The 27,400-nt window shown below is 34.2% G+C and overlaps 2 protein-coding genes across 3 annotated transcripts in view; one reads left to right on the plus strand and one right to left on the minus strand.

Annotated features, from left to right (window-relative positions):
• LOC114351599 (zyxin-like) overlaps window positions 1-4,739 on the minus strand; it is a 129,951-nt gene extending 125,212 nt beyond the window's left edge. The window contains exon 1 of the mRNA XM_028302874.1: window positions 4,094-4,739. The gene's annotated coding sequence lies outside the window, so the exon portion shown is untranslated. The remainder of the gene's footprint in view (window positions 1-4,093) is intronic.
• A 7,870-nt stretch (window positions 4,740-12,609) lies between these two features.
• On the plus strand, window positions 12,610-24,682 carry Rab3 (RAS oncogene family member Rab3). 2 transcript variants are annotated; one of them, XM_028302905.1, is made up of 6 exons: window positions 12,610-13,109; window positions 14,644-14,750; window positions 15,946-16,063; window positions 17,237-17,355; window positions 19,805-19,976; window positions 21,832-24,682. In XM_028302905.1, exons 2-6 carry the CDS (start codon window positions 14,644-14,646, stop codon window positions 21,976-21,978), a joined length of 663 nt encoding a protein of 220 aa, XP_028158706.1. In that variant the 5' UTR covers window positions 12,610-13,109; the 3' UTR covers window positions 21,979-24,682. The 2 variants fall into 2 exon arrangements, with proteins under 2 accessions (XP_028158706.1, XP_028158705.1); XM_028302904.1 differs by lacking the exon at window positions 12,610-13,109 and adding an exon at window positions 14,078-14,188.
• The last annotated feature ends 2,718 nt before the right edge of the window (window positions 24,683-27,400 follow it).

Genomic DNA, 27,400 nt, shown 5'->3' on the forward strand with positions numbered 1-27,400 from the left:
CTGATTAAAAACAAAAGTAAATTTCAACTTATGAAAATACATATTCATTGTCGGATTAGCTTTCTATCATGATCTCGTAAGGCTGCGTTTCCACCAGAGATGTGCGAGGATGCGTAGCGAAGGATGTGTTTGTAAAGAACCAATAGAATCGCTTCATTTACCTCGCCTCGGTCAGCACATCTCTGGTAGAAAAGGCTCAGGCTGTACAACACTAATGAGCATTTTCAAATCTCTGCTACACATCCTCGTACGATACATTTTCCTCGCACAGCTTTGGTGGAAACCCGCACACATTTTCACAGCACAGCTAGACATCTTCGCACGACACAATTCCCTCGCATATCTCTGGGAAACGCAGCATCCTCTCCCTTCCCCAAGGATCTCCACAATGTGCCCGCATCTAGGTTCTTCCCGCGACCTTCACCAGATCGTCGGTCCACCTAGTGGGAGGTCTGCCCACATGCTGATAACATGTTCCATCGTAATAAACTTCTTTCCGACATAATTTAATAAAGAAAACACCTAAAATGACCTAAAACCACAATTTTATTTTGCTTTTCACACGTCAATAAGCCAGTGAGTTACGTTACTGTGACAGCTAAGGTATTTTTCGATGACATCTTTGAAAATTGCAACTCATGGTAAGTTATTTGTATGAAACTTAATAAAAACTTTAGTCGCTATCGAATTCATTTAGATAGGTTTTTTACCTAACGATTTGAGATGAACTCATGGTAGTGTTTTTAGTTTTGCTGTGGTTCAGCTACTAACCACTAGAGGCGCTGTACAATTTGCCATACATTTTTTTACGCCCTCGATAGCGAGATGCTCGGTAGGTAAACTCATGGTAGAGGCACTGGTGATGCAGAATAAATAATTTACTAAACTGAAAAACATTATGCGTTTCAATTTTATGTTATGGAGTGATAATAAATGTTTTTCAAATTGTGTGTCTTGTTTTATTTTATTTCACAAAGCATTATCAAGACATTGTTATTGTTATTATTTTAATAATGTATTTAAATAACCTCATGATAGTCTTTAGAATTAGGAAAATTACAGTGACATGTGCAATGTGCATACAAAATGTCTGAAACTATCTGTGTTTGATAACATCTAGAATCTATGCCATGTGCCTAGAGTGTTTCTATTTCAATTTACTTTTAAAATCTGTATCCTAAAACGTTTTAAATCCGAAGCAGATTAAATTGGTTTAGCCTATTCGGGTCACATATTGTGATCCGGTACCTATTCCTGAAATAGCCGTCGCACATAAATCAAACCCACTTTTGACTCCACATTTGCAGAGTGGCTCCGACTTTAGATCAGACGTATTGATTTGTACGAGTACCTTTTCCATAACGCGGTGCAGATATAAAAGTTGTTGTGAGTTGTTTTGGGCAGTCGTTATGTCCATTACTTAATTGCTTTTTAGTTTTTGTTGTTTATTGTGGCTTCACAGGTATCCAAATGTAATGGGAATGTATGTATTTTAATATGTTTGCTCGCATCCACGAATTTCACTTTAAAATACGAGCAGGTATTTTATGTTCTCGTTATGTTGTTATTACTTATGTTGTCTTTTCACATTCATAGATGGCTTAAAAAAAATTCTTATCAAGTAAAATGTTGATGGGTCCTAAGTTGTTAAAATTACAAATCATATCACACTAATATTATAAAGGCGAAAGTTTGTGAGTATGTATGTTTGTTACTTCTTCAGCTCTAAACGGCTGGAGCGATTTTACCACATAGGCTACTTTTTACCGCGGGTAACACCGCGGAGCACAGCAAGTATGACTACAAATCCTTGTTAAATCCATCTAGAAATCCAACAGAGGAAATACTCATCCTTTAAAAATAAATTTAATAGGCTTATTCACTCCCAACTCCCAAGTTGCAACAAAGTCATGCTTTTCTTTGAACACATTACGAAAGCTGGGCAAAAGTGGGTGGGACATAAACTAAACATCTTTTAGGCAAATTTTACTCGGAACCCGGATTAATGCAAAATTCGCACACCTAACATAAAGTCTCGAACGTTTAATACCTTCTCGGGCTGTCATAAGCAGGGACATTTTCCTCTTTTTTCAGGAACACGAGTGTTTCCCCAAGGAAATTGAGGCTCATTAATATTAACTTGGCCATCTGAGTATACCTGATTTACGGTGCATAATAACATGTTTTTGAACATTTCCATAAAAAACAGGTGTTGTGCAGGATGTATTTGATGAATTAGACAGTTTATTAAGGTTAATCAGAACATGTTTTTTAACATTTCCACGAAAACTAGGTGTTGTAGGAAATATTTGATAAATTAGACAGTTTATCAAGGTGTATAATATGTTTTTGAACATTTCCGCAAAAACCAGGTGTTATCTAGGGTGTATTTAATAAATTACACATTTTATTAACCTTAATACACCTGCATTAGAACATGTTTTTGAATATTTCTCTATAAAAACCAGGAGTTGTGTAGGATATAATATATATATTAGATATTAGACAGTTATTAAGGTATGTACATCAGAACATATTTTTGAACCTTTCCATTAAAAGCAAGTGTCGGGTAGGATGTATTGGATAAATTAAACAGTTTATTATGGTGCATTAGAACATGTTTTAAACATTTCCATAAAAAAACTAGATGTTTTAGGATGAATTTGATAAATTAGACAGTAGAACATGTTTTTGACCATTTCCATAAAAAACCAGTTATTGTAGGATGTATTTGATAAATTAGACAGTTTATTATCGGTGCATAATAACTCATGTTTTTGAACATTTTCATAAAACCCAGGGGTTGTGTAGGATGTATTTGATAAATTGGGCAGTTTATTAATAAACAGTGCGTAACATGTTTTATCTGATAACGAGGATCGAATTATTTTGTATGTGAGTTACATTGAACTACTGCAAAAGTGAATATGAAGTAACAAAGTGGTTTGATTGGTTGTTTTAATAAATTTTTCCTACAATTTTGTAGCGTAATAATGAAAGAATTATAATAAGCTTCTAATGTTTCATAAATTATTATACTATGTCAAAAGTCCACTCTTGCATGCCGTGGCAGCCTGTAATTAAGATAGCACCTAGTCCTAAGAAAAAATATGTATGCAAACCCCTCTGCTTGTACTTGTGTCTTGTTTGTTGTCATAAATAAATAAATAAATGGCGTCTACTATTTAGTATAATTTTCCAATTTACCTACTGTAAAACTGTGCTATGTTTTCCTATCAATTGTTTATTATTATTTGCATTTTATTCCTAGTAAAGTTTTAAAAGTTTTGAAGGTGGACATCTAAGCTACTTACAGAACAAATTTATGATAGAACCAGGAACTTGTAATATTATAATACTATATTATGACACATAATTCTAGTATTATGATAACCAACTATTCATTTACAGTAGGGATGTATTAAATAACGCTAGTGTTACCTTCACGGAAGGCGTTTGGCATTGTAAATTCGTTTTATAAATACCTAGCGATGTCATTGGACTTGGCACAAGTTTCGTAGCTATAGTTTATAGATTGCTAAGAGCAGTTAACAGTACTAACTATTTTCAACGAGACTGTCTTATAACATCGAGTTGAATTTAAAAGTTTTGACCAAATAGTCAATAACAGCCTAAAATTTTGACTTTTATTTCTTATTATAACGTTTTGTTTGTATCAACTTTAAATAAACAAACTGCTATAAAAAGCTTACAGCTAAGAAGAGTTCGAGTCATAAAAATAGTGCATTTAGACTTTACTGGACGAAATGTGAGATGAAGCAGTAAAAAATGTACTGTAACATTTTAAAGCGGTAAATATAAAATGTCCCCATTCTTAAAGAAATAAAAGTGGAGCACTGGCACTCGAAGACATTTTATTTTGAGATACAATTGTAAAATTTTGATTTCCGCCCAAGTTTGCGAGTTATTGCAGAGATGAGAGCATATTATTATGTCCTTCAGATTCTTTTGACGAAAGTTCTTCGAACTCATTTTATAAAATATGTGGTATTGCCCATAATTTCATATTAAGAATCTTAATATACACGAATGTCTTAATATTTTAAAATAAAAATATACAAAATAAACTTACCAACTCAGAATTTGATGACTACGGATTACGAATACACAAAAACACTAAACACTCACTAAGTACTTTACTATATTAATGTGATACTATAAACTAGTTATTAACACACTTATTGTTGTCTTTATAACACTTGAGCTAAAACACACTTTAAAAGTTCTACTCTATTTAAACTTTATTATTATTTAATTGTCTTTGGTCACACTTAAACTTCTAAGGGTCTGAAGGATAAAATAATGTCCAAAACCATTTGTAAAACAGTGTAAATATTATTATAAATCGTATGTAAACTTTTTAAAGGTTGCAATCAGAAAGTTTCAGTCGTTTTTTGTGTATAAATTGGTTTCGGTGTGACTTTCCTCGATGACGCATGGTGTGTGAGTGGTGATTTTGAAAAGGGGGTATCTAAATAAAGTTTTTAAAAGTGGGAAAAAGTTAAGTCATTTTTGAAGCTCGCACGGTCGTTCGATATTGGGTTGTTTTTGTTCGCGTGAAATAAAGATAGGTGATGATAATTTTCGTAGTGTCGATCGTAGTCCATTTGCGATGGGCGCGTAGGGCGGCGCGGAGTCGCGGCGGGCGGCGAGCGCGCGGTCTCAGGGCGGACTGAGCGCCAAAGTTCGTGGCGTGCCAAGCGGCAGCCCTATGCACCGCCGCCCAACATGCAAACGCTCTGCAATTTTGAAAGGCCGCCGTATTTTTGTTCTGTCGCCAATATGTTTCGCTCATTAACCCAGTTGAGTCAATCAATAATCGCCTAGTAATTGTACTAGACATTTTATCAACAGAACACACCAATTAGACTGATTCTCGGTAGTTAATTGTTACAGAACAATTTATTTTTTATGTTAAAGACCGTTGCGTGCTGAAAATAATTACCTACAACAAACTAATATTAAAATATAGGTCATTCTAAAGTGACACATACCTACGTGTTTTTTCAACGAGAAGATCGTTGATATAGAAAACACGTTAAAACAGTAAAAAATAATAGGAACAGTACCCGTATTTCTCTTCGTTTTATTTTTCTTTGCTTTTCATTTCTCAATGTATAGGTTTACCTACTGTTTCCGTAAATCTTGACTGCTTCGCTTATAAAAACCGAAGTTGTATTTTATTCAAAATTTTGATCTTTGTCAAGGAGAAATAGCTTAGTTTTATTATTATGTAATATTTTTCTTATTGGCTGATTACGTTAAAAAGCCAAAAATAAACATATTTCTCATCTTAAATCGAATCGATCACAATACTGGAGAAGGAAACGCATTGAGTGTGACCCCATTTAGATATTCCTGCACGCGGGTATTAGAGCATAGAATGCAATTTGACGCTGAATACCTTCATTATTATTATTGTAATCAGCTCACATCTGGGCAAATGGTTTCTTTCCTATTCTACATCAATTCTCCAAGTTTTTGTACTCGATGGTACTTATGCCTAGCCTTAACTATCCATTTAACCCTGTGGTTTAACCCTATCTAATCACGCTCCCTAGCCGAAGCCTACCTCTTAGTTTAATTGGTTGAGTGGTTTTCAGGTTTCAGTGAACGAGTTTCTTCCACACAATCCCTAGCATTTTAATTTATTGCTTGCGTATGAATTCAGTCACCATCAAATAAAATCAAATAAATTCACTATGAAATATATGTAGATATAGGTAGGTACCTACTTAAATTTTTGCCACGCCCATTTATGAAGAAAATGCGTGTGAAACCAGACTTGATCTCCATCAACCGATTTGACAAACCTGTTAGTCTGTAACAAGTAAAGTCAGATTAAGCTCCACGATAAAATCTTTTTGAGGCATTTTATCAATTTTAGACATTAATCTCATAATTTATGTTTGGCGTCTGAAATCGGCCATGATAAGATTTTACCATGTCGTTCAAAGCCCGGCTTAAGCTAATTCGAGAAAGTGTAGCTAATGTTCTGAACGCGACAATTTAAATGGTTCAGCGTAGAGTATTGTATAATTGTTCCACGCTGCCACTCCGGCGCAAACATCTGACGCGCGGTGACGTCACGCGCGCTGTCGACGCGACATCTATTTCGGGCGGGCGACATTTCCGCGGATAACGTAGACGCCCGTGTCTTTGGCACAGAAATATTTGACGACACCCAAAGGTCGGGTGTACTTTAATTTTCAATGTCTTTAATACTCGTACATCATAATATTGAATCAGTTTGTCTATAGTTCGGATATTTGAAATTATAAAGGATTGAAGTCTGTATCTGCAACTTTACATTAACTATGTTAGTATTAACTCTTAGATCAAAAGTTTGAAAATTTAGTTTACTAAAGTTCCATAATATCCCATAACATAATAAGTTACAGATTCGATATAAACATGGGTGTGATGTCATATCTATCACCATTATCTGGTACTTATACCCATGGAAAAAAATTTGCTTGGTTTAGGATTAGTGTAAAACGTTTACGATATTTATTGAACAGTAAAAGGGCGTGTAATATTACCACAAACGTTTTTATTCCCAACCACTAAAACCCTAGGTATTATACTCAATTAATTAATTATAGTGTCAATTAGCGAAATTAAATGACGAATGAATTGCTAATGGAATAACACTAGCAGCTTAAATTAAATTTATTAACGCTTTGTTTAAAATTTAATCGGATTTGTTAAGACTTGAATATCGTATTTAAATATAGCCTCAGGACAAATGACAGGCTCTTTGATAGAACATTATTCTATTGCAGAACGAGGGACGAAACATTGTGAGTAAGGTTTCAAATTTAAAAGAAAAGGTTAAATAATTAAAATAAGCGGTATGGTTTGAATTATTTTTGAGTTTCAAAGGGTTTGAAATTTCTTTACAATGATGAAACCTTTTGAATGTAGTTAATACACTTTTTTAGATCACTGTTTTATAGTAAAGCTATAAAAAGGTAGGTATTTATAGGTTCAATATATTTGTAGGAAAGTTTCCGATGAGAACAAAATTGATCGACTTTCGTTTATTTAACTTTTATTACCAAGAACCAAATAAAGTGTGCCTTTTTTTGTTCCGTTCACAAAACCATCGTATCATTACAGTTATCTTTTTTTACCTGAGCTATGTAAAAAAGTCCCTCTTCTGTGACCGCAAATAATTAGGTCAATTTATGTTTGAGACCAGCTAGGCCTAAATAACGACCGCATACTTAACTGTAGTGTCTGAACAGTGGGAATAAAGTTTAATAACATGGTTCCCTATAAATTAACAAACATAGAGCAGAACATCCCTGCTCTATCTTAGATCTTATAGGTTATCTGATGAAAAAACAGGAGATGCTCGTAAGATCCATGTCCAGCAAATGAAAAATAAGGGCAGGGCTGAAAAATAAGCGTATTACGATACTTATAAAGTATTACAAACATTACTTTGAGGTCTCACAGTGCGCGTGGACGCACAGGGTCACACACGAACCAATTGCAAAGCGCTATTCAACGCTGTGCATTTGATTTGATGCTTCACTTAAGCAAGCATCGTTTATGAATACAGGTGTAAAAGAATTATGACCATGTTCATACCAAAGGTGTACCGCTTTTATTTATTTACAAATGTCCTTTAATACCATAGTATGTTTACTTAGACTATGGGTAGAGAAATCCAGTCTAGAGTCTATTTAGGCTGCGCTGCCTAAATCATTAAGGCCGTAAGATAGAGCCTAACGCAGACTGGTAGTTAAGACTACGGGACTATTCCCACATCTCTTTCCCACCGCTGCAGCGCTGCTACGCCTGTGTAGATATTAGGATCTACAGCTTGACCGCCAATAAAAACTAACCAGTGAAGGTCAAGTCTGTTCCGGGGGAAAGTCACTCACTCCTAGACTGTACGCATTTTGTAAAGGCATGAGTGGTGCAGGAAAGTGGCCTATCCATGCCTGCCCTCGGGGGTGGCAGGTTAAGTACGGTTTGAACCTACTAAAACCTGGGGAGTTTTCACTTCCACTTAGTGGTCGGCGCCTTGGGTACTAGAACTAGAAAGATTCTAATAGAAATGACCAAAACGCCTGCCGCGGATGTTACGCTCTACAACCAATGACATATCATAAAAACATCTTAGTCTACAACCACAAAAGTATGTTTTAAAGGAAAACTCAATATCATTCAGTATAGTGACTAAGTTCAGATAAAAAAATACAATTAGTAGGTACAAATAGCATCCTGACAAGACAAATAATTATTTCACATTCCTACAGAACCCCAAAAACGGTTCGTTTGGAAACGAGAATAATTATTAATCGTTTTTCAATACCTACCAATTATCGTTATTATTTTGAAACACTCGACTCAAGTATCGTGAAGCAGAGAGAAAATATATGATCCGTTAAAAACAAAACAAATAAGAAATGTACTCGTGGATCAAAAGATCACAGCCTACTCTGAAACGTGAGGGATCGCCTCTTTGAGAGGTTGCTTTATTCGCGGTTTCCATTATTGAGAGGCATTCTTGTTTATAGAGGAACGAGAAAAATGATGTGTACGAATTTTCCTAAGCTACTCGTATTTACAGAATTATACTTAGGTATACTTATTTTATTTAAGTTGTGATGTAGGTATTGTTGAATTGTGTTAGATGGCATTATTTATAATTTTTTTAGGTACTTAGTGTTCTAGTGCGTATTTATAGTTGGCCCGTGGCTTCTGAAAAATCTCTAAACGACAGATTTTCTTTTGGTCTTGTTTATCGTCAATTTAAATTAATTGTTTTATAGGTTTATACATTTTTAAATAAAACATTAATATCGTGATTAGTTATTTGGTAGTAAGCTTGTAGTAGGTATGGCCATACTTATTATTATTCTGTGGTATGGCTAGCTTTCAACGTCCTCTATGGACAGCGGCGGGAAACTCGTGGTATTCAAACGCTTAGCTGTAAATAAGCAGCGATATAGAATCTTGTATGTTAGTTCTGGGGGAAAATAACAGATGGCGACTGAAAGTTTGCCTGAAGAACATTGATAAATTAATATTTTGTAGGTACCTACTATTCTTTGAGTAACACCAATCAATGTTTATTTACATAATTTACAAAAAATAATGTTATCTGTAATTTTAGAAATTAATATCCGCTAACTATCTTATATTCATCTAACTCTTCTCACAAAGCGCTACAAACATTTCCTAATGGTAACCAACCATTACACATTTCTTGCTGCAATTTAGTTAAAATATAATGGTATTTGAAATACAAACGATAGACACTCTATAAAACAACTAATAACTAACAGATACAAGCCAAGAGCTCTCTCGTAGTGGATAAAAAAAATTAAAACAATATGGTGATGGTAAATATTTTCAACCGACTTCTAAAAAAGGAGGAGGTTCTCAATTCGACCCGTATGTTTTTTTTTTTACAAAAACTGAATGTTTTATGTTTGGCACAATTAATTGTTAAAAAATCCAACTTGAAAATCCGTTGAATCAATTTTCGAACCTATCTCCAGTTTGATCTATTCAAACAAAAGAACCCGCTCGACCTAATTTTCTTCTACATGGAGATGACAAACTCCCAAAGTGGAAATTTAATTGGCTATCGATTGTCGAGTGTGAGTATAATCTCCTTGATATCGGAATTTTGTTTATAAATTGAGAGTTATATCGACATTTATACAGTGTGAGTCACGTTAAAGTGTACATATGAAAATAGATGAAACTAGACCTATTTTTATCGACAAAAAAGAGGTCAAAAATTTTTTGAGATTTTTTTTTAATTTTTTATAGAATTTTTTTTCTTCCAATTACTTATTGTAAAGAAAACGTAATAACTTTTAAACTAAGCGGTATATCCTGATAAAATAAAAACAGTAATAATGCTAAATAACAGGCAATACTAAAAATATACATAAAATACACAAAAAAAGGCCAACAAATAATAAAAAATGATAATTTTTGAAAAAAATCTGCTTAAAAATTCGTGTTTTTTTGGTTATTTGTTAAATTTCTCCAAAAAATGCCCCTATAACTGGTGATTTTTATTACTTTGTATTATTCTCTATCGTATTACCTTCGTAAAACCAAAAATCGCATGTCTCTATCCCTATCACAACGTTTGCAATGATCGTTTGAACTAAGCCTCTCCGGGCGCGCCATTCAACGCTTCGTTAACAACGAAACTGAAAATGGCTCTAGATTTGTAATTTTGATAAAGACAAGTTAGATTTCAAATAAAAACAAAAGATTTCGAAGTAAAATAAGCATTTTAGTTAAAATTAAAATTGTCTCTACCTGTAGCGGAGAATAATGTTGTGGCAGGCCTTTGTTCAAACGATCATAGCAAATGTTGTGATAGGGATAGAGACATGCGATTTTTGGTTTTACAAAGATAATACGATAGAGAATAATACAAAGTAATAAAAACCACCTGTTATAGGGGCATTTTTTGGAGAAATTTATCAAATAACCAAAAAAACACGAATTTTTAAGCATATATTTTTCAAAAAGTATAATTTTTTATTATTTTTTGGCCTTTTTTGTGTATTTTATGTATTTTTTTTTGTATCGCCTGTTATTTAGCATTATTACTGTTTTTATTTTATTAGGATATACCGCTTAGTTTAAAAGTTATTACGTTTTCTTTACAATAAGTAATTGGAAGAAAAAAAATTCTATAAAAAATTTTAAAAAAATCTCAAAAAATTTTTGACCTCTTTTTTGTCGATAAAAACAGGTCTAGTTTTATCTTTTTTCATATGTACACTTTAACGTGACTCACACTGTATAATGCGAAACAAAGAAAAAACATGTCATTGTTTTCGGTAGGCATGAAACATTTAATAGTTGCCAAATTGAAAAACAATTTAATAAACCAATATTTTTTTATTTTTTTCAACAGGCAGCATTTTTCTATTAATTTTTTAATAAGCATTTCACTAATTATTTTTTATTACCCAATATTCATAAATCTTTGATAACATTTATTTGCTGTTGCGATTATAATTATCATAAAATTAAATTAATAATAGTCGTTTAATAACTACAACACAACAGCCCCCTTAGACAAAACGCACTTTTTGATCGAATCGAAAATCGAATCCGTCAAAACTCCATACAAAAAAGGGGCTTTTCGACCACTTTTCGACTGGTTTGCGATCTCGATCTTCATTGAAGGTACAGGCTACAGGAATCGTCCAAAGGGACTTTTATGTCCGTTTTCTCCATCAATCCCTAATTTTTAAGTGACCCCTATGGAAACAAAATTCCTGTTATGTGTTACCATAGCTATAAGGGTCACTTAAATTAGGGATTGAAGGTGAAAACTGGCATTATACAGACGTGTAAGACATGTAAAAAGACTGAAATATACGACTTTATTGAATCCACAGGAGCAAACGATTGAACGGTCGGAAGCTGGTTGCATGTACTTGTAATTGGGTCACCCCGGGGTCAAGGCTCTCAACACAGCCCGAGTAATTCCAAGCCATTGTACAATGCAATATTTGTGTCAAGTGAGTCAATAATTCATATGTTACACATTAAAATGTAGAACAATAGAGTGTGCATCCGTACTTAGATACAGAGAGAGTATTATTTTTAGTTGATCAAGCAAAAAGGCTTGATAGAACTCAAATTCAACTTACATTTCGTATAAGGCCAATGTCAATTTAAAAAAAAAATATAACAAAATAATACTGTTTATGCCCGAAACTGCTGAATCGTTTTTGATGAATTTTGGTACCGATACATAGATGAACCTCAGGCAAAGGGGAGACTACTTTTGTCACAAAGGGTTAACTTAAAAAAATTAACATTGTCATTACAGATATAATGACACTAAATGGGAAAAAAATACAAAATATTTTAAAATAATTATTATTTTTCAAACATGGTATTTAACCCTCATATCAATGGGAATCAAACCCTCTAATAGGTTTAAACAAGTTTTAAACTTTCATTTTGAAATCTGCTGCAGATAATTTCAATGGTCAGATTTTTATTTTTGTATTATTTTTATTTTTATTATTCGAATCGAATTGTTACACTCAGTACCTTTTCATTAATACTGCTAAGCGAGGCGAAGAAAAATCGCCTTTTCAACAAACCTAAGTATTTTCCCCTGACAATGATAAAAGAGATAAACCTAATAGCTGTCGACTTTGAAGATGGTCGTATCCAAAAATAGCCTTCAATGTTATATATTTTATATTACTTATATGAAATAAATATAACAAATACCCTTCCAAATTTCAGATTTTCATCGTCGCTACTTGAAACCAATCTGCGTACAAGTTGACTTATTTGTTGATATTGTACAGTTAGGAAGGATTACATTGAAAAAAGTTTCATTATAGAGTCAGTCAATTTTACAGCATAAGTAAATAGTTTTTCCAAATCTTTTAGTGAAACGCAATATATTTCTTAATTTTAATCAAGAAAAAAGCTAAAGTGATATTCTTTCACAAAGATTACAGCCAGATTTATCGCCGCCCAAGTTTGACAGGTTGCGTGGAAAATGCGCGCGCAACGTTCCGCCATCTTGAATTTTTCTCCCATCCCCATTTCACTGAGAGGGAGCTCGCAGGAGGTAACAGCTGTGAGCGCGAAACATCACTCACTCTTTTATCTGTCCCTATAGTTATTTTTTTTATTACTGAATATTTAGGCCAAAGGAATACGCACATACGGATTACTCAAATTAGAAGTCGTGGCTGTACCAGTGAATACTAAATAGCAGCGAGTGATAGTGAGTTACGAAATAACTACCAAGTTATCGATTTTCTGTTCGAAATTGCGAAAGCATCGGTGCTTAGTTCGACGCTGTGTTCGATGGAGCTGGTTTTGTAAGGTTTCAAAAAGTGGTATAGGTGTTGTGAGGTCTGCAAAACAGCTACAAGAAATCGATAAACGCGTAAAACTCTGTCAGTTAGCCTCTCGTTGCGTGGTGTGAATGTGAAAGAGATAGCCATAGGTGGTGTTCTCTACTGTTACACAGCTCAAACGATTTTCAGCGATAAAAAATAAATAGTGATACTAACGTCCCGTTTTTGATCTGCTACATAGAAGACTGAAAAAAGGTAAATATATTTCAAGGACTAAAACCTTCTTAGATCTAATGCTCGTAAATCCTGGAATCGGGATCTTTGATTGGTGCTATAAATAGATAGACATCAATAAACCTTATGGCTATGTATTGGTGTGGGTATTGCATTTTGAAAAAGGTTTTGCTGCATTATAAATCTGTTTGTTATTATTTATTTATTATCATTATAGTAATCAAACTTATTAGTCAAACATTTAAAAATGCTTTTGGTAGAGTTGTGGTGTGATAGTATTATTATAAAAGGTACTTAGTAAAAACCTAATTCCCAGTGGGGCACTAGACGACATTTAACGACTTGTTAAGCTATTGTTAACAGCTCATCAAGCAATCGCGGCAGCAATGATACGTTAACAATGCTTTAACAAACCATTAATTTCTGTCGTCTAACCCAGCGAACTAAGTAAGTGACGTTTTGATTTCCACTCTGTTTTAAGAAGGTAAAATAATGTACCTAATGTCTGGTACAATTTACAAGAGAAATAAAATAAAGAGTAAAATAAAGAACAAGAATGTGTGAATGATTATGCTTACGCATAAAAATAATTTAAAATTTATTTACGAGTAGGTAAGAGTAGGAGCACATTATATTATTATCACTCTTATGAGTATCAACAAAAGATACAATCAAAACAATTTAGTATAAAAAAATGTGTGTAGGATGTGGTGATAATATATTATGGAACATTATCTGGAATTCATTTTGCTTTGGTCCCATGTAAAGAATAAAAAAAACTCGATGATGAACTGGTCTTTGTAGTCCTGAAAATAAGAGTGAATTTCTTTTGTCCTTTGAGAGATAAGGAGCGTGGCTAATAACATGCGCCACGAGTTTTTCTCAAAGCGTTTTAAATTGTAAAGTAAGAGCCGTAGGGTCTAAGTTGCCTTTGTGTCTGGGAATATAATGCTTTTGAAGCGTATTTTGTGATATTTTCCGTAGTCAAACATTGCGAATTGAAAAGGTGGTCGTGTTAATAATGTTTGTTTGAACGTGTATTTGTTTACGTGATGAAAAATAACGAACCTGCGCTTAACAACAATGAAGAGCATACAGAGGTAGTGATTATTAAAGCAATAGCATTATAATCTAATGAAATCGGAAAAAATAATAATTGTAAATGAAAATGTTAATGAGAATTGACAAAAGAAATTGTAAAAATATATTTTATTGTCAAAAAATGTTAAATTGATTCAGCAGTAGATTTAGGAGTACAATTTTAAAGAACAACATCTTCAGTTCTTTTTAACTTTTTCCACAAAAAAATGTATTGTATTACGTTAAAAAATGGCTATAATGACAATAAAATGCGCTACATTTTAAAAAGGGAGAAAATATTTTTCTAATTTTGGAAATGTCACTTTTAAATACAAAATATACTGAGCAGAGTTTTATTTTAATAAGGTACTTACAAGTTACAACACGTCACGCTTAGTTAGTTGATATCTGATTACACTCACCATTACTTATTCTAGAATCTTCATCAATATGTGTAATACTTGAATCATTCCAGATGGCTGGTGGCGGCGATCCAAAATGGCAAAAGGATGCGGCGGACCAAAACTTCGACTACATGTTCAAGCTCCTCATTATAGGAAACAGTTCTGTAGGAAAGACTAGGTGAGTTCCCATTTATTTCCACTTTACAGATGATATTAATAAACTAGCTAAATACTGTATTAATAATAATTGTAATAAGTATTATTTATTTTATTTTATTTATTTATTTGTTTACTGTGTGTGACTGTGGCATCTTATGTCGTTGTAATAGATGACATTGTGCAACAAAAAACAAATACCAAGTGTAATGCTGTCAACTGTATGAGTTATGAGGACGTCAGAAGTGGCTCCAAATGGTTCGTGTATATTACACACCGTGCTGCTCGTCAGTTCTGTTACTTGAACTTGGCTTGACACTCTACCTCGTGTCTTGATATACAGTAAACATTGAAAGTAAATCAGAGATTATTATAAAAACTCGGTTTAACTAAAATTATGATATCTCTTTTTTTATTTATATCATCACAGCGATATTGAGTTAAACTGAAAGTGACAAAGAATTCATCAAAATATCGCATTTTTCTTTTATGTTGGGATAGGTAAAAGGGGAATACAAATACGTCGTCAATATATCCATCACTCAGCATCATTAATATTACATAGCTCTCAACATCCGCAATACCTATTTGCATTATATCCAAGGGGTGGATGGATACTGTGGGTGGATATTGCGTTGTCATTTGTCCGACGCAAAATTTAAGTAAACATAATACGATTTTACCTAATATAAAAAAAAAAACATATAAATTGTAATTTGAAATGAACGCATACCTACGTAACATACATACCTACTGCATTTTGAACCTAAAACTGTTAACATAATAGCTATTTTAGGAGCCAGTGTCTTCAAAACACATATTAGACAGGCATCCACGTTTCGTCTTGTAAAAACTTTGAAATTACTTTCTCGTAAAGCTTGTACAAGTAAAGTACTTAAAGATTTCCACATTGCTCCTCAAAAATCTTTAAAAATTCCTGTCCGCGTTTTTTTTTCGTACTTTTTGAAATATGGCTTTACTTTCTTATAAAAGATCTAAAAATAACGATTTTAGAGTGAAAATTAAATTACAAACACACTCCTTTTCTTTTTCTTCAATTTATAATAACATACGCACATATTAGGCACGCAGAGTCCTGAGGTATTTTTAAATAGGAATATCTCCGCTCCCACAATTTCTTTGAAACAGGATTCCTTATAAGAAATGTTATATTCTTCCGAACTGTTTCGTATAATGGCATCTTTCATCTCTTTCAGTTTCCTTTTCCGATACGCGGACGACTCGTTCACGTCGGCCTTCGTCTCCACCGTGGGTATCGACTTCAAGGTGAAGACAGTCTTTCGTCACGACAAACGCGTGAAGCTTCAGATATGGGTATGAACTTTTCTATTATACTTATTTGATTAAATGTATGTTTTTTCCAGTAGTTTAAAAAAGTGTATTTTAGTACGCATCAGAACGCTATAAGCTAACGCTGATGTTCAAAGGCATTAGAAAGGACTCTTTATGCCTCTATTAATTCTAAATATAACGCATTTCTGGTGTCTTTAGTGTGCTATAGCTCTGCATCCTGACATCACTCAATAGCACCGGAATGTGTTATTTGACGGTATTATATTGATGAGTACCAGATGCTTTTAATCTTTTACGTTGGCTCACTCTGTAACAGAATCAGATTATCACTGCAGCACATCTCTACCTCCGTCGCAGTGTTCAGTTGTGATTTGTGATGCTATGATTTTTGTTTAGAGAATTCATAAATGTCACACAAAATTAGTCACTGAAATGAAATCGGTCTTATTGCTAGAAAACTACATTCTCCAAAACATTCAAACGGGGGAAATAGTTTGCAATCAGAAAGGAAGATGGCAGAAAATATTGAATCGCAAAGCAATAACTTACATAGGCCACATCGGTAAATGCCTGAAGTTCTTCCAATTTCCTATGCAACTAGTTTAGTAGAGCAAGGACTTAGCCAGCTTGGTTGGAAATGAGATAACTTTTCCCTAGGTCGGCGATAACAATGTCATTTATAGTCTGTAACGTTATTTACGCTTTTTATGTCACGGGAAAGTTTTGGCGTCACATAAATTAGATTAGTTATTGGTTTTCCGCCTTTTTAGCTTGAGATTTTCCTTGAAAAGCTAAACTGCACATAAAGAACCGTGATTATTACAAGAAGACCAGAGAGTATAGTGGTTGAAATGAAGGAATGATGGTTCTAGTTAGTGTGACAAGGCTATTCAGGGAGATTACAGAAGGAAGAAATAAAAGTAATATTGATGTCATTATTACTGATAGATCTGTAGGTTTGCTTTACTCTTAGGAAAATCGTCATAACGTCTTGCAATATTTCGTACCTTTAATTTTTTATCACTTTCTTACAAAACGCGTCTGATTTCGGTGTGCCTGCCGGTGTGATTTCTATGTGGTTCCAGTCACATCACTGTGCTTCAGTATCCATCTAGATTTGAGCGTATTTTAAGACCTTATTATAAGGCAATAAGACTGAAGCTTGATAATTTGTAATACCAACTGATATTCCAGGATACCGCCGGCCAGGAGCGCTACCGGACCATCACAACTGCTTACTATCGGGGGGCGATGGGCTTCATCTTAATGTACGACATCACCAACGAGGAAAGCTTCAACAGTGTCCAGGATTGGTGAGTTTTTTTTTAAGAATATTAGTAATTTGTACCTACTTATTGCACAAACTCACCACTATGCTAAATATGCTTGCGTTACGTTACGAGTGGGCCACCACATCAGTCAAGCAACGGCGGGGTTCGAACTAGCCAGCGTTCCTCAGATCTCGAGTCGGCCAGTCCGATATCTTCACCGTTCCGCTTCAAGATAGTAGTAATACTACACATAAATTGACTCGCTATATTCGTTCTTCAGTAAATACATCTCTGTGATTAAGTTAAAAGAACAACTCGAATAAGAAGAAGACCATGAATAGATTTATGTACTAGACACAAAAAACGATGAGCATAATACAGACAACAGCATGTTCTTTCGTGCCAAAAAGGCCAGCTTACGATAAATACAATCCCGACAGACAGAATTTAGGGCGCACAAAATACCTAAAAAGAAATCAATTTATTATAATTTCCTGTCCGTTTACAAATAGGACATCTTGATAAATGATGCTTTGAAAAATGGCATTCTGTACATTTCTTCGTAAATACTTAACTATGACGATAATAGATGTATCAATGTCTTATTACTCAGGAGCACTAGAATTTAATAGTTTGATGTTTTTTAATTTATACAAAAATGGGATATCTTCGTGAATTGGAAACAAGTTTGAAGCAAACGGAATCATAGGCATATCTAGTGAAATTTCAACTCCAGAAGAGACATCATAAGTTTTCCCGATTTAGGCGTGTGGGAAACTTTTGATGGCTACAGGCCCATTAAATGGACTATTCTAGGAACTCTAGGAACTAGAAACACTAGTAGAATTGCAGAGTGCTGATAGAATTAAGATTTAAAGAAAAAGAAGAGAGTGATGAGAGATAGACCGTCTATTTTTAGAGAGAGATGTGAAGTGACAGATATAAATAAACAGTATAAAAGTCACATTCAAAATATAGCTATCCAAATATATAATGTATGTACAGCCAGTTCTGGTTACCAAAAAACTAGAACTATGGACTCAGTAAGGAATCGGAAAAATACATCCCCAAAAATATTGTTCTGGCTATAAAAATACCGCAATCTAGTGTCAGTATTTGGGCAGTAATAACACCAAATTATGAGATATCCTCGGTCGTTCTGATATTGAGCTCCCGCGGTGCGAGCAGCATTTTAAGTAGGACCAGGTTCGCTCCTGTCTTATGCCTGAAGTTACAGCCAAGTTTGGTGAGTCTATTAATCTAACCAACCCTCGGCGGGTCAGTGGAGCATACCAATTAGTAATGGGGGAGTTTTTTTACCTCGTAAGGCAAATAAAAGTAGTATAGGATAGGTAACAAACGGCAGCGGTACAATTATGCAACGCGAAAGTTTAAAATTAATGAATAGGTACTCAAAATATAAACAAGGTTATTTGTAAAACACTAGCAACTTCGCATGACTAGATAGCTGACATCATAAACAACAATCACATAAAGTTGACATTGTGATTACTATTAATTGCTCTGTAAAATGTTTTTATAAAAACATACGAATAACTAAACAATAATAAAATGATTAATGTAGAAATAAGACAATGATTAATTCATAAATTATAGCCATTTTAGCCTTATTTATGTAGTAGGTAATAGGTATATTTTCCCTGAGCAGTTTATTTTTGTTACAAATATCGCCCGTATTCACAAACATTACTATGAGGTCTCAAAGTGCGCGTGGACGCACAGGGTCAACACGCAAATCAATCACAGAGCTCTATTCAACGATGTGCATTCGATTTGCTGCTTCACTTAAGCAAGCATCGTTTGTGAATACGGGCGTAAGAAAATCATGCATCATATATGTTACGGCTAAAGATAGTTGTGAACATAAACTTAAGATTAGCCGGCTAAACTTAAGTTTACCTTCGAGAAGCAGCTAAAGTTCGATAACATGTTAGTTTGCGTCGTGATATTCCATCTTTAGCCGGCTAATGTGCACATTAGCCAAAACGAAACGGCTAAAAATGTATTCCATGGGCGCGCCAGGCTGGAGGGCTCTTGAGGGGGCGGTGGGGAGACAACGCGCGCGCAGCTTTATTTTGTAATTTTAAATACCTACAGAAGATTCTGTAATGACCAAATGGTTCCTTATTATTTTATTTTAATGATTAGGTAGATATTGTTTTAAGTAATTAATATTTTGTTATTGTAATAATTGTAATTTTAAATACCTACATAGGCACATAAAAGTAAGTTTTCGTGTCAAAATAGTAAACATTATTACATTGTTTCCTTTTCCATTTACATCTACATTTTTAGCCAAGGGCCTGCGGTTACACTTAAGTTTAGCCGGCTAAAGATAGAAGAAACTAACATTAACACCTCGTCGAAGATAATCTTAAGTTTAGCCGGCTAATCTTAAGTTTATGTTCACACCGATCTTTAGCCGTAACATATTACATACCTGAAGATATAAAATGAACTCTATTTCCAGGGTGACACAGATCAAGACGTACTCCTGGGACAACGCGCAGGTGATCCTGGTGGGCAACAAGTGTGACATGGAGGAGGAACGCGTGGTCAGCCAAGAGCGCGGGAGGCAGCTGGCTGAGCAACTTGGAGTCGAGTTCTATGAGACCAGCGCTAAAGAGAACATCAATGTTAAGGTAAGTTGCAGCAAATTATCATTACCATCTTCAGGTCATTTCTTTAGGCTCCACTGCAAGAACACGACCCTCTTTAATTTACCAAGGAAAATGAACGCCAGACCGTTTGGGGAGGAGAGTTGTTAGCATTTGTCCCTAAGTCTAGCTAGGGACTGGAATTCGCTGCCTGCTGCTGTCTTTCCCGGACATTATAATTCGAGAGTGAACAGGCACTTACAGGGTAGATATGTACCATCCTAGACTGCATCTCAGTTAACACCAGGTGCGATTGCGGCCAAATATCTGCCTTGTCATGCATAAAAAAATTCATCATCATCTTCGGGTCATTTAGCATCTGCAAGAGCACGCGACCCTCTCTAATTTCTAATTTCCAGGCAGGCCTCCCACTAGGTGGAACGACAATCAGGTGAAGATTGCGGGAAGTACCTAGATGCGAGCAGCGCAGGATCGGTCTTTGTGGAAATCCTTGGGGGAAGACTTGTCCAGCTGTGGACGTCATTGGGCTCTAATTTACCAAGGAAAATATGTATACAGCCAGACTGGTTGGGGAGAACTGGTGTTCGCCTCGTGACGTGTCTCTGTCGCCTTTTAGGACCACGAGAAGAGTGGAAGTTGCCTATTCTATTGCGTCTGTAGCATTTGGCCACAATATTTTTTCCGCAAAACCTACCCACCATATCAGAAGTAAGCCCAATGCAAGTGAAAAGTAGCAAAGGATTTTTCACTATGTAACACCCGTATTCACATACGTTGCTTGCTCAAATGAAGCAGCAAATCAAACGCACATGCGTTGAATAGAGCTCTGTGATTGGTTCGTGTTTCACCCTATGCGTCCACGCGCACTGTCGACCTCATAGTAATGTTTGTGAATACGGGTGTAATAATCGAGAATGTAAATGCTGGCCACATTAAAAAAATCGTATCCTTCTCTAAGGTTCTCTCTATACATTTAGCTATTTTTTCAGCGTAAGTGGTTCAAGTAACTTAGATGTGAAAACTTGCACAGTTGTTAGTGGTTTGGTTTTAATATTAATATAGAACTAAGAAATAACAACATTATGCCACGCAAACAAGTTTTATTCCATATTTCTAGGAAACATCAACATAAAAGTAATCAAAAGATAATAGGTATTAGTCGCAAAACTTTAACAAATTATTCAAGAGATATGCGCGACGTGAAAAGATTTGATAAAAATAAAACTAAATCTCAATCCCAGAAAACTTTTTATGTTATGAATGTTAATTATGATTATTATCAAATACCTACTATGTTATTTTGTGTACAAATAAAAATAGACTCTCATCATCAACTTTGTTAAAAATCTCGAAGGAAGTTCGGTATAATAGATTAGAAGTAGGTATACCTTTATTTGATGGTTTAGGAATTCGAATTTTGTACAGGGTGTTAGGTAAATAGGTATATGAGCCGACACTAGCCCATGTTAACATATATGCATATAAATGGTATGGTGAAGTCAGAAAATTGATATCATCATTTTTATTATTTTAATTTTCATACAAATCTGATTTTATACATTTTATTTTGTATGAACATTTAAAAAAATTAAATGAATTTATCAAATTTCTGACTTCACCATACCATTTATATGCATTGTTAACATGGGCTAGTGTCGGCTCATATACCCATTTACCTAACACCCTGTATATTAATATTATTTTTAGTAAAACCGGCTAGCGGTAGTTTGTGAATTCAAGCTGTAGTCCAAGTCCCTACGTTACAAGACATACTAGATTCGAACTACTCGTACTAGACTCGAAGACGACCATATTCTTGCCTATCTTCTATTAGATTTTTTACTGGTCTTTCTTGACGTTTGGTTATATTTCTTTACAGGCTGTATTCGAGCGGCTGGTGGACATCATTTGCGACAAGATGTCAGAAAGTCTGGACTCCGAACCAGCAATGCTGGCAGGCGGAGCGCGCGGGCAACGCCTCACAGAGCAGCCGCAAGGAAATAGCAGCCCTAACTGCAACTGTTAATAAGGTTCAAATTTCCCAGACAAGAAAACGGTCTTTTAATATTTATTTCCGTACTTACTTCTTTATTTTCTGAAAATTTTTCGATGACGATTATGAAGTCTCTTTTAATGGAATGGGACTGAACTGCATTTTTGTTACTTAGCAATAAGTTTGTACGTTTTTAAGTATTACCTACACTTGCTTTATAAAGATACCTAAGCGTAGACTCAATTCCCTATCATTTTGATGTTCCTTGACTTAGATATTATTTCTGATGCAGTTCAGAGAAATTTATTTAATCATTAGAATTTATAGTTTACTAAACTATAAAATAACGGTATAGTTATTTATGTTAATCGTTACGATGTCAAGCATAAAATAATTTAAGAAAAAATTGAACGTTGTTAAACTTGTGTAACAATAAATGGAAATTATGTATTAGTACTATTCTATATAGGTGTTAGATAGCTATGTCTATGTATATTGCGAGCTGGAGTAGGGATCTGATATGTACTTCTAATAGTTGTTAATATTTTTATCTTTATTATAACGTATGATGAGATCATGGTTTAGTTTCGTTTGCTTACAGTTTCATTACGGCCTTTTTTTTCAATATTTATTAGAGTCATGATTAGTATATTTTGAAGACAACGATTTAATTTAAATTAGTAACATGTAGAAATTTTAGCGTCTAGTTTCTTTGGAAAATTCATTCTTATTTCCATGCATTTTCTTATCGATTGGTCTTTTACAATGTTTTTTATCTCCATTGCGATTCGGACCAATATTAGTCTCCGCAATAACCAATTTCATGGCGCAAGTAGTAAATACATAACGTTTAGCAATTTACTGGTTTTCTTCTTTTATTTTATTAGCATCATTATTCGACTTTCGATTAGTATTATGACGATTTGTTGCTTCTTAAATAAGGTAGTTAATCGATTGTTATACTTTGGCGTATTCTATGTGTACCTTGGAGTTATTAACGTTATATTCAGTGTTTGTAAAATTGCATGCATTGGTAAGTACCTACCTATATTAACGCTTAACGACTTGGCCTGCAAACTAATGTTCTAACGGGTACAGTAAATGACCCGAAATGTTTGTAAATACGTTTACGTGTGTATAAAATTAAATAAACAATTGTATAGTATTATATCTACCTACATATAAATCAGTTTGTATTCTTGTTACCTACTACGCTATGTTAAATCTAACGATAGGTGTTGTCTAACCGCAGTCGTTAGGATAAGTAAAATTATACTATTGTAACTAAAATTTAATTTGAGCATCATCTCAGTACGTATTATTGAGTAAAATTATATTCTACGTGTACCCTGTATGGGATCACTAGAACTATTATCTGTAGAAGACATAGACAATACAATTTATATCAAATTCTGTTGAGACATGAGCACATTATTTTTTTAGAAACTAATTATTAGGAAAATTAGTTAAGACATGTGTTGGCATCTTACGGATGGGACATTCAAAATAAATACGTACGCTCTCATAAATATATTGTCATTCTCACGTCTTTTGTGATGTCGCTTCATATAGATATTTACAAGTACCTAAAGAAGTTAACAAGTTTATGAAGAATACTTATGACGCCAAATTTATAAATACAGAATATAAAAATTATTGAATATACTAAATATTTAAAATATTGGCATTATGGATATGTAGCCGAAATTAATTCTGTTTGTATGCTATGAAATGTTGAGCCGGTTTAAATTTAAAGTTTTAGTACTTCAAGATATGAGTCGTTGGACTTCTTTAAATGTCAATTTGACGAAATCAATTAAATAGCGTGGACACAACGTCACCAGGAAGGGAATGATGACGATCTTATAATCATTAAATCAGCCTTATTTATTTCAGGATTTCCTCTTGCAGCTCCAAAATAACTCAAAGTCTAAAACTTGTAACTTATAAAAATCTAAGAAAAAAGGCCTATATTTGTCTCATGATTATCACAAAGAGACACTCAGGCTGGGTTACACCACCTAACTTTGACCGTAACTATGAAGATAACCAAAGTTTTTTGTATGGATTCTAACAGAGTTTTGACGTTACCACTACTTACTTATTTTTGACAAACGTCAAAAATCTATCAAATTCCGTATAATGAACACCGGTTTTCGTTAAAGTTACGGTTAAGGTTAGATGGTGCAACTCAGCCTTAGCAAAACATTGTGTTGGTGTGTGTGATTTCTTGCCAGTATTAATAAATGTTAGTTTAAGTGAGATGAAACATACTTACCTATATCTAAAAAGCACATAATTATTATTCAACAGTCAAAATACCAAAAGATTCTTCAGGTGGGATAAAGTAAGTGCTGAAAAAACAATAGAAAAACAAGCATTACTTTATTAATGATATAAGATCGTGGGCTCCGTCTAATATAAAATCTATACAGAAGTTGTAATATAGCGTATTAGCAGTGTTTGTGGGTCCCATAGAAGGGCATGAAAGAAGCATATCGTAGTGACGGGCTTTAGGTAGAGTGTTGTTTAGCAAAACATAGAATCTACACAATTGTATTTTTTTAAACTTTCAATTGTTTTCCATTTCTGTTCCAACATTTGCCGCACTAGGCAAACGTTTGGCAAGCTTTGGCTCACTAAAAGCGGAATTTGTAATCCATTAGCTGTCCTTCATGGATATATTGTATGTTATTTGTATATTTGTTGTGTGTTAAAATAAAGGAATTATTTAAAATACACCCATGTAAAAGATTCACGAATATATATTATAACATATTAAGTGCTGTTTTTATTAATTAATAGCCTTATCCTTACTTAGATTAGTATGCAATAGTGTGAGAGAAAATTAGATTGCATAACCTAACATGCTTCTAAAAGTAACGACCAAATTATCCTTCATTTTTATTTTCCTATTTATTCCAAAGTCCTTATAAATCTCGTGAAAGAAGAAGAGAAGACTTAGATGAATCGTCCAGTAGCTTTAAATTATTCATATTCATTGAGCACTAACTCTGCAATCGCATGCCATTACAACGATAACAAATTCAACGTTTCATTGATTATGGCGATAGTGGTGCTATCATAAATTATTCATCATGGTCACCAAAAGTAGGTACCACACAGACAGACAGAACTAGGTCGTTAAAACAATCGATTGGGTCAAGGAGATAAGGTCACTTGCAATGAAAACTATTCCTTTTTGAAAATAAAATTATATAAAAATAACTTGCTCAAGTACTAAGTAGTAGTGTTTGGCACCTATCTGATTAATTTGTTTAAGAGTCCTTTATTTTTAATTCCTATATTTATTCTTAAAATAAGTATGAGTACTTGTGTACCTACTTATGGTTTATCCGTATTAACGCCATCTCTGGAACACTCCAGGTGATGAAAACTCGGCAACGTTGTAGAAAATAATTTTCAAAAAGCAAGAAAACCTGAGAAATATCACAGAACCAATTCACGACATAGTAGATACAACACTGAACACCGTGTAGATGGCGCTAGAAGAAAAAATTCGGCGTACCCACATTTTAGGCGGCAAATTCAAAGGTTGTAATAATGAAATCAAACGCTCTTTTTCACCACTAACTCCTGTGTATCTAGGTTTTACAGTTTGAATAATAAAAAACCCAACCAATGAAGGCTGAGCAAAGCCTAAGGACGTTAAGCTAATCTAACCAAAATAATGACACAAGTAGCACTTATCACCATCATCGTCATTATCAAGGAAAACGATCTTCCGCTTTTATGTATTAACAAGAAAACCTTTATTTACTCGAGTTTGACTCGAACTTGTTTTCCTAATACGGGCCTAGATTCTTAGGTAATATTGTATCAAGTTAACAGACATCGGATGGTTCTTAAATACTAAATGCATAAGCACCCGCTTACCTAAGCAATAAACAAATAACTTTTTAAAAAAATAAAACCGACTTCAAATGCGTGAACACAAAAAAAAACTAAAAAAATTGAAAATATTGGGTATAAAAGTTCATCCCCAATTTTCCACCCTTGGGGGTGAAATATTTTCTTCAAATTCGCATGAAACCACCCTTTTGATAATACCTATTCAACAAAAAAATAATCGTTCAAATTGTTTTATAATCGGCGGAGATATTGCGTATAAAAAAGTTCATCCCCAATTTTCCACCCTTGGGGGTTGGTTTTTCTATTATTAAATTTAAATGGGACCACCCTTGAGGTATTACCTATACGCAGAAAAAAGATTTGTTAAAATCGGTTCATAATTGGCGGAGTTATCGCGTAACAAACATAGAAAAAAAAAAAACATACGGGTCGAATTGAGAACCTCCTCCTTTTTTGAAGTCGGTTGAAAAGGAAGATTTCCAAAACTTTTCAAAATAGAGTGTGTAAAACAGTTCCAATGAAGCCAACTGACTGTTTCAAAAGTTTGAAAAGGATTATCAAGCTGAAGTGGCAATGGGCAGGGCACATAGTACGCAGAACTGACGGCCGATGGGGCAGCAAGGTTCTGGAATGGAGGCCGCGTACCGGAAAACGCAGCGTGGCATGTCCACCCACAAGGTGGACGTCCTGTGGCTGAAATTATGATGATGATTGAAAAGTTAGTTACAAACAATTACTAACTAAAACTCGTACAGACTGACGTCTCGAAGTCGAGCACATTTGCATGCATTTGCATTCAACAGACAGCAGTTTTTTTGGCAGAAAACCGTAAAAAATCCTGTGTGAAAAAATCGATTACAGCACTGTTGGTTCGTTTGGACAGAATATAAAAGTTTGGAGAGCAGTTGAAATGAGTTTCTCCGAAAAGCCAATTGCAATTCCGTTCCGGGAAAAGTAAAATATATTTCAATATCCAAATAAGTTATTAATTAAGAATATTACAACCATTTCATAATTAGTATTTTACTACGTGATCTTGAACAATTTATAAAAGCTAAACGTATGATGACACAATATCATTTATAGTAAGAAACGAATAAAACTTTTCATGAGGTTATATTAAAAATAATCGTTATCCCATCTGCACTACAAAATATATTAAATTCCTGCTCATATTTTAAAAAATGCTCCATAAAGATGCGATTAAAATGAAAGAAAAACAAAACTCGTAAACCGACAACAAAATATCACAAATAACATAGGTTGCGTATTACGGACCCCTAACGAAGTAGGCCAGGTTACGAAATGGGTTTGACCTATCTTTCGAACTATTTTACGTACCTATTTTGTTCCGAATTTTCGCGATTTTCATGCTTTTAGTGGGTCAAAAGCCAGTGTCAGAGGAGAAAAATTGCACTGAGTTTTTGTTTTATGCCAGCGTTTATTTCCTGGATCCGATCGCGTGAATTTAGGTTTGATACAAAAATAAACAATTTCGACCCTCGGAATTTGTAAATAGCCTGTGTGAGCCTAAGCAGGGTTTTGTTTCAAGGTTTCTGTCTTTATGCAAATCACACAAAAA

The sequence above is a fragment of the Ostrinia furnacalis genome, unplaced genomic scaffold (assembly GCF_004193835.3).
Source record: "Ostrinia furnacalis isolate ACB-3 unplaced genomic scaffold, ASM419383v2 OfSCF1166, whole genome shotgun sequence".
Taxonomy (NCBI): Eukaryota; Metazoa; Arthropoda; class Insecta; order Lepidoptera; family Crambidae; genus Ostrinia; species Ostrinia furnacalis.

Coding starts and splice junctions, on each gene's coding strand:
- Rab3 (XM_028302904.1), top strand. CDS start 14,141: ATGAAAAATAACGAACCTGCGCTTAACAACAATGAAGAGCATACAGAG. Junction 17,356..19,804: donor TTCAACAGTGTCCAGGATTG/GTGAGTTTTTTT, acceptor CTCTATTTCCAG/GGTGACACAGATCAAGACGT. Junction 19,977..21,831: donor AAGAGAACATCAATGTTAAG/GTAAGTTGCAGC, acceptor ATTTCTTTACAG/GCTGTATTCGAGCGGCTGGT.